General features: G+C 36.4%; 3 protein-coding genes across 6 annotated transcripts; 1 reads left to right on the top strand and 2 right to left on the bottom strand.

Moving 5' to 3' along the window:
- Positions 1-107: 107 nt before the first annotated feature.
- LOC109544503 (TATA-binding protein-associated factor 172) lies at positions 108-11,828 on the bottom strand. Of its 4 annotated transcripts, XM_019914742.2 has the most exons (22): positions 11,638-11,828; positions 10,283-10,355; positions 9,912-10,153; positions 9,716-9,859; positions 9,496-9,659; positions 9,241-9,436; positions 9,012-9,187; positions 8,625-8,946; positions 8,146-8,570; positions 7,870-8,089; positions 7,601-7,813; positions 7,164-7,544; positions 6,728-7,108; positions 5,262-5,707; positions 4,861-5,206; positions 4,540-4,767; positions 4,016-4,481; positions 3,808-3,961; positions 3,317-3,747; positions 3,045-3,266; positions 2,725-2,983; positions 108-866 (listed from the first exon to the last, which is right to left on the bottom strand). In XM_019914742.2, the coding sequence occupies exons 2-21, from the start codon at positions 10,294-10,296 to the stop codon at positions 2,731-2,733; spliced, it is 5,424 nt and encodes a 1,807-aa protein (XP_019770301.2). In that variant the 5' UTR covers positions 10,297-10,355; positions 11,638-11,828; the 3' UTR covers positions 108-866; positions 2,725-2,730. The 4 variants fall into 4 exon arrangements, with proteins under 4 accessions (XP_019770301.2, XP_019770298.2, XP_019770299.2 ...); XM_019914739.2 differs by having other exon boundaries at positions 3,317-3,961; XM_019914740.2 differs by lacking the exon at positions 11,638-11,828 and adding an exon at positions 10,428-10,562 and having other exon boundaries at positions 3,317-3,961.
- A 201-nt stretch (positions 11,829-12,029) lies between these two features.
- Positions 12,030-14,282, top strand: LOC109544505 (ribosomal RNA-processing protein 17). Its single transcript, XM_048664216.1, has 3 exons — positions 12,030-12,181; positions 12,270-12,887; positions 12,921-14,282. The coding sequence occupies exons 1-2, from the start codon at positions 12,093-12,095 to the stop codon at positions 12,877-12,879; spliced, it is 699 nt and encodes a 232-aa protein (XP_048520173.1). The 5' UTR covers positions 12,030-12,092; the 3' UTR covers positions 12,880-12,887; positions 12,921-14,282.
- LOC109544508 (endonuclease III-like protein 1) lies at positions 12,977-14,597 on the bottom strand. The gene is made up of 4 exons (XM_048664304.1): positions 14,540-14,597; positions 13,465-13,496; positions 13,249-13,408; positions 12,977-13,197 (listed from the first exon to the last, which is right to left on the bottom strand). Exons 1-4 carry the CDS (start codon positions 14,595-14,597, stop codon positions 12,977-12,979), a joined length of 471 nt encoding a protein of 156 aa, XP_048520261.1.
- Positions 14,598-14,919: the final 322 nt, after the last annotated feature.

Raw genomic sequence — 14,919 nt, 5'->3', positions numbered from 1 at the left:
TGTGTTCCGCAAGTGTTGGAGTTTAACTTTTTAGTTGAAAATATCAATTACGTGACTTGCACTAGAAAAGGTGCATAAGGACTCGCTTGGGAAGAACAAAACCCTTCTAAATACAAATCTTTATTACTGAAGAACATCAATTGGATTCTATTCCAGAAGGTTTTTTAAGAAACACCACATTTAATAATATGAATTATTAATATTAGCTTGACATTGTTCCAATTAACAAAATACTTCTATGGGGTGCTTGTCTCCAACAAAGTGCTAAGTGCTTAAATCTAAATGAAATGATGTGAAAATAAATTAACATGAACAGTAATCTGCCCTTTTAGGCAAGGAATGAATGGATTTTGATAAAGCTGAGCAACCATTAAAAAAAATAAATAAAAGCATGAACAAACATTCATTCTTGTCTTGGTCTTGAAGCACAAGATGTATTTATTGCTAAAAGTACACTGCCTTGCAGAGCAGAAACTGTATGCGCAAAATGATTTAACAGGTTTATTCTTAGATTAACTCAAAAACAGTTTAGTAAATTGGATGATATATTTAGTTTGTAAATATCAGAATACGAATAAGAATCTATTTCAAAGGTGGAATTACTGGAATTTGTGTAGGAAATATTTATATTAGAACCGGATAGCATATATTAACTTAGTTTCCCTTTCAAATAAGTATTACTGCATAAATGAATTTATCGACCCTGTATTAATGCGAAAAGTTATTAAAGTCAAGTCACTCAACTGTTTTTGAGTGTTTATCCTAATTTATAGATAGTGGGATAACTAACTTATAGATAATAAATACAAACGACATCTTTGGTTCAACAAAGTCACTTGTTATTGCTTTTTGTTTATTTATTCTCTCTGAAACAAACATTAATTCAAATAGTTTACTGGGATTGAATCCGCAATTTATTCGAATTGAAATATTCGCCACGTGTCAAAATTTATCTTACTCCAGAAAATCTATAAGTCGCATAGAATCCCGGGAAACACGGATTGCAGTCAGCTTGGACCGCAAAATGGGTCACACGTACGGCTCTAGTTCACCTTGACACTTTAACCCACATTTTAAACCCATCCTGCATTAAAACGATTTTTGGAGCAGCTGGGCTATCACTTGATTCGCGAGATCAAGACTTGAGGACACCAGACGAAAAAATCTTACAATTTAGTATTGTGAATTTGCGAAAAATATTTTTTAACCGAAGAATACAGTAGACCAAGATGTAGAAGAAAGAATTAATTTGATCGAATTTTAGCAGTAGACTCATGAAAAACAAAACATCACAGTTTTTTACAGCGAACAATGAAAAATAACACAAAGTCCAGATGTATTAAGTCATATTTTGCCAACCACTAATAGCTGGTTAATTCAGAATTCGGCACTAAAATTCAAATAACTATTGTTTTCACATCAGTGACAATTTTAGAGCAGCTATTTTATATACTTTTCACTATCATACAAAAAATAATTCGGTACTTCGATATTAGTATAAATAAAAATACCAAATAATTTAAATAATAGATTCCTTCGGGTTTTTTTCATCTGGATATTCAACAATGTATTACACGTTAGAAGACATTCAAACTTAGACAAACTGGTAAAAATATGAAAGCTTTTGAGACATTAATAATGTGCTAAAACCGGGAAACTTTATGGTCAATGGAGGATTATTGGAAAACAAATCGCTCGTTAAAGTGGAAACTTATTTTCCAGGATTCAAAATCTTTTTCGTTGCACTTTCGCCCTTTCTACGTTCCCGGATATATGGAAAACTAGAGCAAAAGGGAACCCGTTGTGCTAGTAAACTAGTTCTCAGAACTGGGTCATTACGGGGATGACCCACTTCTGAGAGCTCCACGTGCCGAATAAATTTCGGTGGTGCAACGAAGCGCAATAACTGCAACAAAGCATTTTGTAGTTTTTCAACTAGATACTTTTAGATGGATGTTGAAACAATACTTTTACGAAACAAAGCATTTTAATGCGAAAGGAAGGAAATACATTCATAATACCTTAAAAGCGAGTGAATGCCTCAATTTTCCATTTAACTCTTTTATCTGATTTTTAATCAACTTTTGGTATTGGGGATTTTTCAACCAGATATACTTGAAAATCATATGACAATGTTTACTTTCAAAATTCATTCAAATAAATTTAAAAAAATTTAAAAAATTAATTTTCATTTTATTCGCTTTGTGTCCAAAATGGACAAAATTAATACTCCAAGGCTTAAAGGCTTAAAGCAGCAACAACGCTACACATAAAAACTGATGATGGTGAAAAAATACACCGAAACGTATTTTAATTAATAAATAGATACAATAAATGACTGAAACAATTTTGATTTGGAATTGAAACACGTATAACATGAACACGCAAAGTATAACAATGTTTACTTTGGCACTTACATGAAAATTAAGTGCCGTTCCGTGGTTCTACCGATAAACCTTTTTTTTCTCCTTTTTGGTGAAGAAAGCGGTAGTAACGGAGACAGGCAGGTTGTTCGAAGAAGCAAAATGTTTTTATTGTAATTTGTATTCGTTTTTTACTTGGAAATAGAGACAATAAACCGAGGGAGAAAAACCATTGCATAAGGACAACTACAAGACAAATATGATTAAATAAGGATTTAGATATACCATCAAAACGAGCCTGATTTAGAACCAATCCCAATTTTTCCGCACTTTATTATTTCAAAACTGCATTGAAACTTACCATTCTCTAGTTCAATTTGGACATAAAATGTGAAAGATCGTACTCATCCTCATACTGTTTATGCTCCCATAATTCAGGTAACGAGTCTAGAATGGCCTTCATCCCATTGTTAGACGTCGAAGCTGATCCGTTACTGTCTTTACCGCTATTCGGTTTATTCGAAAATAGATCCAATAGCTGTTCAGTGCCCATGGTTTCCATTTTACTATTTTCCCCACTAATGATCGTATTCGCTGTTTGAACTTTAAATTTCTGCAATCTGGAACCGAAAGAGCGCACTAAGTGAATGCTTCACGTGGATGTGAATGATTGGAACTTACCCCATTATTTTTTCTTCCAATGTTGAGCGAGTTATAAGCCGGTACACGTTAACAACTTTCCTTTGACCGATTCGATGGGCTCGATCCATCGCTTGTAAATCCTTCATCGGATTCCAGTCATGTTCAACAAATATCACTGTATCTGCGCCAGTTAGGTTCAAACCCAAACCACCGACTTGCGTTGTTAACAGAAGAACGTCAATAGAAGGATCATTGTTAAATCTAAAAAAACTTCGTTTATTTTTCAAAGACCCAATAGTTTAATAACTTACCGAGTGACAACGGAGTGCCTATTAACAGGCGCTACGGACCCATCGAGTCTTAGATATGTAACGTTGGGCATATTCTTCTGGAACAAATCATGCTCAATTATATCCAACATAGCTCTCAACTGACAGAAAACTAGGGCTCTGTGCTGATTGACTGCAATTTCGGCCGATTCTTTAAACAAACCACCGTCGTTCAGACCGATGCCACAATCGTTTAATAATTGTTTAAGAGCGGGTAATTTTGCCGAATGGCTTATGTCATCCAACTGCGAATTGCTCTGTTGCATCTGCGATATTATTTGCTGATAATGGGGATGGGCAGAATTCAGCACTAGCTTAGGATGATTGCAAACGTTTTGCAAATATCTGAGCGCTTGGAATATATGGGTGTTTCCTTGGATTGAACATGCTGTTGCGCCGGATGTGATTGATTCCTGAAAGAAATTACACGAGCATTTTAATAAACTTCTCGGGAATTTAAGTAGGGTACGAACTTGTAAGGTTTGATGCGCTTGAGATTTGGAAAAGTCCTCATAGAGCTGTTCTTGCAAAGGACTCAGCTCGCAGTAATAATCCTGAGTTATCTTCGGGGGTAGATCATCCAAAACATCTTCTTTCATTCTGCGCAGTAAAAACGGTAGCACTTGCCTAAAATAAAAACTAAATAGTAAAAAAACACTTGTTTTTCAAGTGAAGTGTTACCTGTGTAGAGATTCCATTGCCAGGACTCCAGCCTCCTGATCCTTAGGAGAGCATTTGGGATCCCTGCTTGTCAATATCGGCTTCGAATACCGAGCGGTAAATTGCTTCTCACTTCCCAAAAATCCTGGCATCAAAAAATCGAATAAGCTCCAAAGTTCCAGCACGTTGTTTTGTATCGGGGTACCACTCAGAATCAACCGATGATTCGCTATTAAACTTTTGATGGCCAGGCTAGTCCGAGTCTTTCCGTTTTTGATCACGTGCCCTTCATCCAATATTACATAATTCCACTTGATGTGCGAAAAGAAATTATTATCCTTCCGAACAATGTCATAAGACGCCACGATTAACTGGTATTTTCGGAATTTATTTCGCAATTTTTCGCGTTCAACCGGATTGCCATTGTACTGAAGAGCTCGCAGATATTTAGGTTGGACGAATTTTCCGACTTCATAAACCCAATGCCCTAAAAACATGTGGATTGTGGCATTCACATCAATAAAAAAGGTGCAATAAGGGCGTACCTGTTAAAGTTGGAGGACAGACAACTAACGAGGGCAAGGGGGCACAATCCGGGCATTTGTTCTTCTTGTACATCTGGTCGCGATCATAATGGTCACCCGCCAAAATGCAGATGCTTTGAAGAGTTTTTCCCAAGCCCATGTCGTCGCACAAGATTCCATGAAGTTTGTATTTGTTGAGAAACGCCAGCCAATTAACACCCGCCTGCTGATAAGTTCGCAATTTTGCATCTGCAGCAAAAAAAATTACATTGAAGACAACATTTACATAGGAAAAACCAACCAAGTCTCCCAAAGATTTTGGTGCAATCTAACAAAACATACCTATCGGAATTGGGACTTTGTAATCGGGTATAGATGAAGGTGATAACAACTGCTGCAAAAATTCCCTCTCCTTATTTCTTTCAGCATCTAGAACGCTATCTTTCAGTGCTGGGGGTTCTGGAACGCTTCCATCCAATGGCATAAGTTGCACCAAAGTGGCGAAACTGAGAGTACCCATAAGTCTTACAGACATATTTTGATCAGACATTCTACCCAACAGAGGCACTACCAATAATACTACATATGGAATTACGTCAAATTTCAGACTGTCGACAATGCACGCTAGAGCTTCTACAGCTCCTTGTCTATCGGTATCACAGTGTGTTGCTCCTAATTTAGGCAAGATCTAAAATATAAATAAAATTAAAGTCCGCGGATCAAGAAAATGAAAAAAACCTTACCTTACTAACTACAAATTCCATAACTTTAACCGAGTCAATTTGGGCAAATACAGCCAAACATCTGGCACTCAAGTGCCTCACGGCTCTGTAAGGATGCGATAGAAGTAAGCACAATCTCTCCAAGGTATTTTCCATAAGTTGCGGAAGAATGTTCTGGTGCACACTAGAAGAGGTCACTTCCAGCACCTGTAAATCCCACACCAATTGCTGGGCGACCTGGTCTTGCCCACATATCGCTAAGAAGTCGCCTGGATTCACTGTATTGACTAACTGACCAACGATCAGGTCCCACAATTTGGGCATTTTTTCCGGTAGTTCAGCTCCAAAATATCGAGTTATTGCGGTCAACGCAAATGTGGCGCCTCGCCTTTGAATTCGATTCAGCTTTTGAGGCTCCTCATCTTTAGGCACTTCTTCCACACTTGTTTCATTCATTGGAGGCCTACCTAAGTAAAATAAAAAAAATATTTATACATGGGGAAAATAATAAAACACATTAAACATACGTTATATGAAGCAATTAGAAGCAAAACTGCTTAAGTGCAATATTTTGTAAAACGGCCCCAAGTGTTAATTCGTGTTCTCCATATTTGATTCTATTTGATAGTAATATCGCCTAGGTAAAAATCATAGCCTGACGGTCTCTTTTGGCAAACAAAAAATGTCTGAGTTGTCTTGTGCTCATGAATGTATTTTCGTTAGAATATTACAAAATTTAATCACTCAGATTAAGTGATTAATTATATTATTTATTTCAATCAATGTCTTCTGGATCAGGTAAACAAACAGGCAGGTCTAAAAATTTTGGAACTTTGAAATAATGGCATACTTATTTAGACTCAGAAACAGATCCAGATGCTACGGATGAGGAATCTGATTTCATACCAAGTGAAGATGAGACTCATGGGAGTGATAGTTCCATATCACATCATGAAGCTACTAGCAGTAGTATTTACCGTGAGAAGAGTTTAGGGATCAAAATGTAAGGTGATGTAAGGTTTATTTTCCTTTTTACTAGCGCCTAAACGAACTCGAAAAAGAACAATCAATATGGAAGGGAAAATAAATGTAATAAAGAATAATAGACTTCCTGGTCAAGAATAATAGACTTTCTGGTCAAGAATATGAAAGCAGAGAAAAATAAAAGAAGGAAAATCGTTCAGTATGAACACACATGCAGCTACTAATGCGGGGAATTTACCGCGGATGAGGGACAACAACTTTTTTCTAAGTTGCACAGTTTATCAACTTATGACCTACAAGCAAAATCAAAACAATCCAAGTGCTTTTTTGTTTAAAAATGTTGATAAAAATGTGAGTTTGTTTTAAAATGACTTTTAGGCGGTTTTGCTTCTAACCCCTTCATATGTAAGTTTTGTTCATCAAAGTAGGAGTTCCTAAGCTAAGAAACTGAACAGAACTACTCTTACATTTTACAAGGAACTAACTAATCACTATGCCCTCACCTGGACCCCTTCCTGAGCTGTTGGACCGTTTAAAGGCAACTTTTTCAGCCATTTTCTGCTGGTTGATTAGAGTCAGTACGCCGTTATAATTTTCGTGCCTCCATAATTCGCTACCACTACAGCTTACTTCTTGATCTGGAAAAATTTGTGGTGTATACTCGGGATCGCATCGTAGAAATGTGCAAAGATTCGTTAGGATTTTCTCATTCGGACATGGATTTCTCAATCGGCAATAGTCCAACAAAATTGCCAATCGTTTCGCACCGATCTGCTGAAGAACTTCTTCCGGTTCGTATTTGACTGACTCCATAAGTGGCTTTACTACCGGATTTAATTTGTCTGGTAGCGCTTGAAACATCACAATGGCTCCGGAGAGAGCGGCTAAAATGTTTCTTTTGCGTTATTTCAATGTGGAGATTGTCAAATAATTAATTACCTTTTGTACTAATATTAAGAGTTCTTTGTTCTAGTGCGGTCGATATGACCGAACTTTGAATCGATCTTCTTCGTTCTTGCAGATTGTTTAAAATTTTAGACTTAAGCTTAATATTGACTAGAATACTATCAGTGGACGGTCCGGTCAGTTGCTCTATCAGAGGCAAAGTTAAAGGTTGCTCATTGTCGATTTCAATTGGAATTTTGTAGTGTCTAAGAGTGGCCAGAAAATCGCGAGTTTCCTGTGCTAATTTGGTAAAACTATGCGCAATTTCATCAAAATATAACATTTCGTCTTGGCACTGGTGCAGCCGCTTTTTTAACTCTAGCGGACAACACTCGATTTCGGCGTTTAACGTTGCCCATTCAGAAATAACTAAACCTAAGAGATAAATTGAATTAAAACAATGCTTTTCACAATTTCAATGGTTGTCCTACCTGTTACCAGCCTCTGTAAAGCTGACTTGGTATTTAAATGAACTAATAGAACCTTTTCGTAACAGTCTATAGGTTTTTCCAGACCCTGGCTATAATCTATCCCTGGGGCAGATCGAACTATGTAACAAGACAAAAGGCCTAACATTCGAGCAGCCATGCATCGAACTTGAACGGCGTTTGCCTCTCTAGTCAACACAGGAGTTGTTTCACTGCCTGAAAATTAAAATATCCGATATCAAATATACAAAGAAAATTCTATATAGGCTTACCTCCAATAAAATACTTAGGATGCCCGATCGAATGGTCGAAACCGTTTGGTTTCTTTTGACTTTTGGCATGAATAAAAAAATTCGGATCAAATGGCACTTTAGTGGGCTGCATAGTCAAAAACAACCACGTTGTTATAAAGGGGCAAGCAGCATGCAGCAACTCAACAAGGCCGGAATTTTTCACTAAATTCTCCCATACTTTTTCGACTAGGTTTCTGACCTGCAACCAAAACACATGTTTCAATTTTTTTTTAAATTTGCAAAATTAGTACTTACCTCAGCAATTGGTTCCACTAAAAGTCTTTGGAAAACATGGCGCATTGCATCCTGCAGCAACTGAGCATCCCATAAAATATTAGATCCATCGGATGGTTTCTCTGTAAGCGTTTTCAATGTGTCCAAGGTGGCTTTTCGCACTGAGGAAGTGCTATGGGACAAAAATGGCCACAAACGGGGCATCACATTACTAAGAGGTTGTATCGGTAAGAGAGATTGAGCTTGAGGTAGATTCAGAATGGCTGCTAACAGACCCATGAAACTATTGCAAGCCGCTGCTAGTTCATCTTGTTCTGATAGTAGGTCCCAAAGTTTATTAATGACTTGGGGGACGGAACCCAGATCTAACTGAGTTAATTTGGGCGCAACCGGTATCAATGAGGAGGCTGCTACCGCACTCACATCGTCTACAGTATCTGCTAAACCTTAAAAAAAAAACCTTTTGTTTGAAATACCTTTTTTTAATGCGGAAACCTTACCTTGCAGGATATAGGGAAATGACTTCGGCAACAATGAATCAATTAGGTCGGCCCTAACAGCCAGAAGATATTTTAAACCCAGTAGACCTCCATGCCGAGCTTCCCAGTCCTGATGGCTCAAAAGCTGAATAAGCGTATCTAATACTTTTTCGCAATTCGTCGGATTCATTAGCTTTAGAACGGCACAAAGGGCCTGAGCGCATGTTTCGCGGACTGGCGCTACTACTGCATCAGACACAAAATCGCCAAACCTATCGAGGGCCAAAACACAGAGCAGTCTTATTGACATGTCTTCAAGCCAAACTTGGTGATAAAAGTCCATCTGTAAAAGTTATAAAAATATCCGTCTTTATAAATTGTATATTTTGAATTATTTGAGAAAACTACCTGTTTAACTGGTATGTATGTAGCTTTTCCTGCTCCTCTCCCGTGAATGGAAATAATTTCCCTGAGAGCGGTGGCAGCACCATGTCGCCTTTCCCAACTAGAATGAAATAAATCATGACTAAGCTGATCACAAAACCACTCCAACGGCCAATCAACTGAATCATTAAGGTCGAAATCTGCAAAATACTCCCGTTGAGCCAAATATATTAGAAAATACCATCTAACTCACCACAAGGAATAATATTTTCGTCACTTTCAGTCTTAAGTTTTTTGCGATCGACCTCATCTCCATTGAAACTATTGTCTTCGCCGACGTCGCGCGATTTCTGCTTATTCACAGCTTGTCTGGCCTTTCGCTTAGCTCTATTCATTTCGCGACAGCTCAAACCTTCTGCAGAGTTGCAAATCACATCTTTCACCGGAATCTAAAGGAATCATTAATTGTGTCAATGACTCGCCAATATTTTTATAAGGTTGATCTTACTTTCATGCAAATTGGAGTTGAATCAGTTTTATCCACGTTGGTCATCAGATCTTCTGTTGTAAATAGGGAACAGGTATCAAAGCCAATTTTGGCGGCCACATCCAAGCCTAATCTGCTGTTTAGTAATTGTCTTTGCTTTGCCAAGCGCTCTTTTACTTCCAGCCCTGGTAGTGGATTTAAAATTACTAAGGTATTGGCGGGTCTAAATTGTTTAATTTACCCATAGCTGAATCTTCCTCGAGATCAAACTCCTTCCCTTCCGAGGCCATTAAATGCGAACTATTAGCAAGCACTTTGGACATGTCAAACTCCTCAAATCTCAGTCTACCAACACAGGATGTCATTGACGCACCATCGTACTCTTCTGGAATTATCAGTAAAATTTGAAAAAACTCAGAGTTCTTGCGGTATCTTACCACTCTTCACATCAGTTCCCCTAGGATTCCATTGGGGTACATTGCTGACAATTGCTCGGATGGCATCGCTGGCAGCAATACGAGTTTCCCAGTTACTAGAGCGAAGGTATGTGACAGTGCGACATAGTAAAGTTGATAATTCATGCGGATGTAATCTCTGCACTTCGCCAAGTTGTTTTGCTGCTGCTGATCTTGTTACCGCGGAACTTCCCGTTTCTAGCAGGACGAACAATCGGTCCAATCTGAAAATATCATTTTTTTAATAATTAATAGGTATACAAAACAAAACAGTATAACGACCAGTTAGATGTGCGTACTTATGGCAACGATTGGGTTAAAATGCTTAATAGCAGTGATTCCAAGTAACTCACCTACTCGAAGTCATCTTTGTTGTTTTCCGGATTGGTTAATTCGTGGAAGCAAAAATGGCTTGCTAGTTGAAACCTGAAAAAGTTAGACTTTATTAAGAGCTCAGTCTGTTAAAAAAAATACCCATGTTAAAATGTTAATGCTTACGTTATCAAGACACACGGTGGAAAAAATTATCGTGAATTCATTTTTAATATGAATGAATACAAATTTTACAGAAAATCTACTTAAGAAAAACGTTATAGCTTTAACGCCTGTTGCAATACAAGCCACACCTTGTATTGAATACTTAGTTATAGTTGAACAGATTCAATCGAATCAAATCAAACATGGTCAAACAGTGGGGTTTATCAAAAGCGGATACACCATGCTCCGTTCCAGGAACAATTCATGAGTCATTAAAGATTAGAGAACAAAAAGAAAATAATTAGAGCAAAAATATTCACAAAATTGCCCTTAACCAGGTAAAGTTACAACCATATACTCGATAGGTTTGTTAACTGATTGCTCAGTCAGAAGTGCGTTTTTGAAACAAGCCGTAAAACAAGGCCTTCAATCAAGAATACTGCTTTGTTTCACTAAAATTCCTCAACAGTGTTCCGTCGAGTCTGATGAAAACTTTCTTGACTTGGACCATCACACATTCCTAGCCTATTTATTAATAACATTTCATGTGGGCAATTCGTTTTCATGGATAATTATTTTTAAGATAACTAATAATTCTGAATAAATCTGCTTTTACACACTATCATCGATATTACTACGTCCATACCCACTAAATCAGTGCCATATGGCTTGCAGAAATTGTTGCAAAATAAAAGCATGCTGGTTATTTGGGAACAATAAAAACTATAAAGTTGGTCTGAGTCATTGCTATAAATTAATCACTGAGGAAGTAAAAATATAAATGTCAACGATAAATTGAGTTATTTAGGTGAACTGCATACATGAATAGATAATGGAAGAAGTAGCTGTTGAAAGCACTCTATTTACTTGGATAGTTTGAAATATTTGCCAAAAATCTATAAGTCAGGATAACGATTAAAAGGTTTCACTGTGCACATATGGTTGCAAAAACTGGTGGAATGTGTGGCCTAATTTCGACTAATAAAAGAATCTACAAAATACATCTAATTCTTTAGACATGTAAGATGTTTTATTGAAAAAGTTCAAGAATGTAAGTTTTTCGAGCAGCTCGCAAATCATCCGCTATAAAACTGAATGCACGCTCTCGGAAACGTGCTGGGACTATAAAAGTTTTCAAACAAACCTATGTGGTCGAATCATACGTAATAACATAAATCTGGCCAGAACTTTGGGCAAAACACTTGTAATCTAAGGGAATGTAGCCACTTACTGCGTTTAATAGAGTCTAATTAATTTCGTGCAACATTATGTATCGTTTCCTACTAAGCATCACCCTTCTTAATAGACAAATTGATAAAAGGACCCTTTTATTAGCTATTTTTACTGAGGGAAAGTTCATCTTGCAATGGACAAATTTATACTGACAGCCATGATGTCGTTGAGTCCGACTTTATTCGAGCAACTGCTCGCGATTGGTTAGAATTATTTTTAGGGGGGCTAATGTCATAAATCAAGCAACATGTTAAATTCATATTTCATTAAAAAAAATAATTTGAAGCTTCTATTCAAATCGAACACAAAAAGAAATTCAACAAGATAACTCAACTACACGCTTACCACTCCAGATATTTTCGCAGATTAACCACCCGCTAACCAGAGGACAGTCATGATTGGAACGTTTTGCTTGTAGGTACCGCGGCAATAATAAACAAAACCCAGGAAAGCATGGCAATGGCAAGTGTCAAACGTGGTAATAAAAAGCCAAAAAAGCGAGCAAAGAAAGTGAACCTAGTTTTTGACGAAGTCAAAAGAAGGTAAATATTTACATCAAAACAATCTTACAAATTACTTGAAGCACATTGTAAATTTTTCCAATTCTAACCTCACTCTGTTATTTACAAGGGACTTCCTTACGGGCTTCCGCAAGCGAAAGCTACAAAGGAAGAAACATGCTCAAGAAAAACTGGAAAACGATCTCAAGGAAGAGCGGAAACGTTTGAAATCTGATGCCAAGGAATCGTACAAGAAACTGGTGGTGTCTCACAGAGACATTCCAGAGCTGGAAAAGTACCTAAGCAATGAATATGAAGAAGATGATGTTACTGTAAAAGTAGTGGAGCTCTCAACAAATGAAATAGCCAAGCAAAGCAATTGGATTGGTGCGAATCGGCCTAAGTACGAGTCGGACCAAGAAGAAGAGGTTAAGCCCGAGGATCCAGAGGAGATACCCGGCATGGAGCTGAAAGCTAAAACTCCTAAAGCAACCAAAGTGACGAAACCTAGTACCAAACAGTTCCATTCGGAGAAGCAAGTGAAAAAGGAACTGAAGAAACAGGCTACAAAAAACGTACAAAAAAGCAAGGTGTTCCAGAAGAAGAACAAAATGGAGCAAAGAAAACAGAAAAAACAATCCCTAAGGGCCAATAAGCTTAAGGAAGGAGCCAAGCAAAAGTTCGGTAAGAAGGGCAATAAAAATGGTCGATTTACCAAAAGGAATAAGGACACCGATTAAATAGTATTGTATATTTTATTTTATGAAATTAATGTATGTATAGTATATTTTATGAAATTAATAGAACAAGCTAAATCGACGTTTTTTGCAAAGCTAATTATTTTGCCTTGCTAGAAGGACAAATCTTATTTAGGCACGATGAACATTGAGGATTAATTGGCAGGCAAATTTGTTGACCAAATCCTACTAACAAATGATTCACTTCGTTCCATGGGTCAAATGACAGCCAACTTTCTAAAGCTTTTTCAGTTTGTTCTGGAGTTTTGGTTTTCACCCATCCCATCATGTTTGCAATGCGATGAACATGTGTATCCACACCTAAAGTTAATGTTAATTCACATAATTTTAATTGAACCAGCATTCACATACCAATTCCTGTAACTTCGCCCCAAGCTATCTTCATGCAAATATGTGCCATTTTTGGGCCAACTCCTGGTAACTTCAGCATATCTTCAATGGTGTTCGGTATATCACACTTATATTGATTTTTCAATATTTCAGATGTTTTCTTAATATATTTTACTTTGTTCTGGAAACTTCTCATTGATATATTGAACATATAACTCAGCATTGGAAATCACTTACCCTCCAAAACCCCACTGGAATGATTAATTTGCCTATATAAAAGCCATATTAAAAAATATATTAAAATTGTTTGAATCTTTTGGGTTATTACAGGTGATAAGTCAGGACAATCATGTTCGGGAAAAGATTAGAATTTATTGCTTAGATTAGTATGGTTGTTTCTCCCTTCACATTTGGCAAGCCACTGAAAAATCTTTACTTCGTCCAATATCGAGTGAAAGATTAAAAAAACTGTTTATAATATTTGGCATTTTTCTTTGCATTCTGAGGATATAACTTGGTCTGCATTTATTCAATATACCAGGTGTTTATATTTTATGTAGTTGATTTAATTCGTGTATATAGGTGTTTGTTTAATTAGTGTATGATATATAGAGCTAATATTGTGTGTGTCTGATCTAAAATTAATTTCATTCTGATTCTTCTCTTATTATAATTGTCTTCATTGATTAATATTTTTGTGTTATCAAAATCAAAACTATGTAACATTTATTGCGCATGTTGTGCTAATGCTGTTTTCGTTAGCCTTTCTTAAGCTATGTTCGTATATTTTTATATAGCTATGTTTATATATTATATTTTTTTCTTTAAATATTGTCTTGTTTGACCTATGTATGCGCTGTCACAGTTCAAACAGTCAATCTTGTATATTACATTAGGTGTGTTTAACTTATCACTTTTAAGCTTAAATTTTGTGAAACATTCTTTTTTTGCTAAGTTGTTTTTAGTTTTTTCTGCTATAGTGATATTATGCGGTTTTAAAATGTTTCTTATTTTTGTGTTAATTTCTGGAATATACGGTAATGGTATATACTTGATTTCACCTTCTTTTTTCTTATTATTATTATTTATGTTGTTCCATTTATTGGAATTGCAGGTTTTATTTATTCTTCGTTTTATGATTGGTTTGAAGAATGGTTTGGGATAGTTGTTCACTATTAGTATCTTTTTTATTTTTTTAAGATTTTTTTCTCTATAATCATAATGTGCCAATTTAATTGCTCTATCAGTAAGAGCTGTTACCACACTTTTTTATATTGTAGAGGTGCATATGATTGGTAATTCAAGTATCTACCAGACCATACATCCTTTGTGTACCAGTTTGTTTTTATTTCCCCATTGTTGTCATACATAACCGTTATATCTAAAAAGTTTATTTAGTTGTCCTCCTCAATGGTGAACTTAATGGTGTCATGGAAGGCATTAAATTTATCCAGTGTGTGTTGAATTTTATGGTTTGGCAGGCACATTATGCAATCATCCACGTATCTTGAAAAATCCACACTCAAAATTCAATTCAGGTATTAGTTTTTCTTCCACCAGACTTTCTATCACGATGTTCTGCAATTGTTGCAGCTATGAAAAAAGCAGCGTCATGTTCAAGTGGATTTTGCCACTCAAAAAAAAAATCACGCAAATCTAAAACTTCTTGAATTCAAGCATTTTTTGAGAAAA

This window comes from Dendroctonus ponderosae, unplaced genomic scaffold (genome assembly GCF_020466585.1).
Source record: "Dendroctonus ponderosae isolate FM_Combo_2020 unplaced genomic scaffold, Dpon_F_20191213v2 Dpon_F_20191213_2, whole genome shotgun sequence".
NCBI classification, from domain to species: Eukaryota; Metazoa; Arthropoda; class Insecta; order Coleoptera; family Curculionidae; genus Dendroctonus; species Dendroctonus ponderosae.
Note: the sequence above shows the minus strand (reverse complement) of the source record. Positions and strands in the feature narration are given on the sequence as shown.

Coding starts and splice junctions, on each gene's coding strand:
- LOC109544503 (XM_019914739.2), bottom strand. Junction 9,860..9,911: donor GGGAACTGATGTGAAGAGTG/GTAAGATACCGC, acceptor TGATAATTCCAG/AAGAGTACGATGGTGCGTCA. Junction 9,188..9,240: donor CGAAAATATTATTCCTTGTG/GTGAGTTAGATG, acceptor AGTATTTTGCAG/ATTTCGACCTTAATGATTCA.
- LOC109544505 (XM_048664216.1), top strand. CDS start 12,093: ATGGCAATGGCAAGTGTCAAACGTGGTAATAAAAAGCCAAAAAAGCGA. Junction 12,182..12,269: donor TTTGACGAAGTCAAAAGAAG/GTAAATATTTAC, acceptor GTTATTTACAAG/GGACTTCCTTACGGGCTTCC.
- LOC109544508 (XM_048664304.1), bottom strand. CDS start 14,597: ATGTATGACAACAATGGGGAAATAAAAACAAACTGGTACACAAAGGAT. Junction 13,497..14,539: donor CACAAAGGATGTATGGTCTG/GTAGATACTTGA, acceptor GCTTTTATATAG/GCAAATTAATCATTCCAGTG. Junction 13,409..13,464: donor TTCCAGTGGGGTTTTGGAGG/GTAAGTGATTTC, acceptor AGAAGTTTCCAG/AACAAAGTAAAATATATTAA.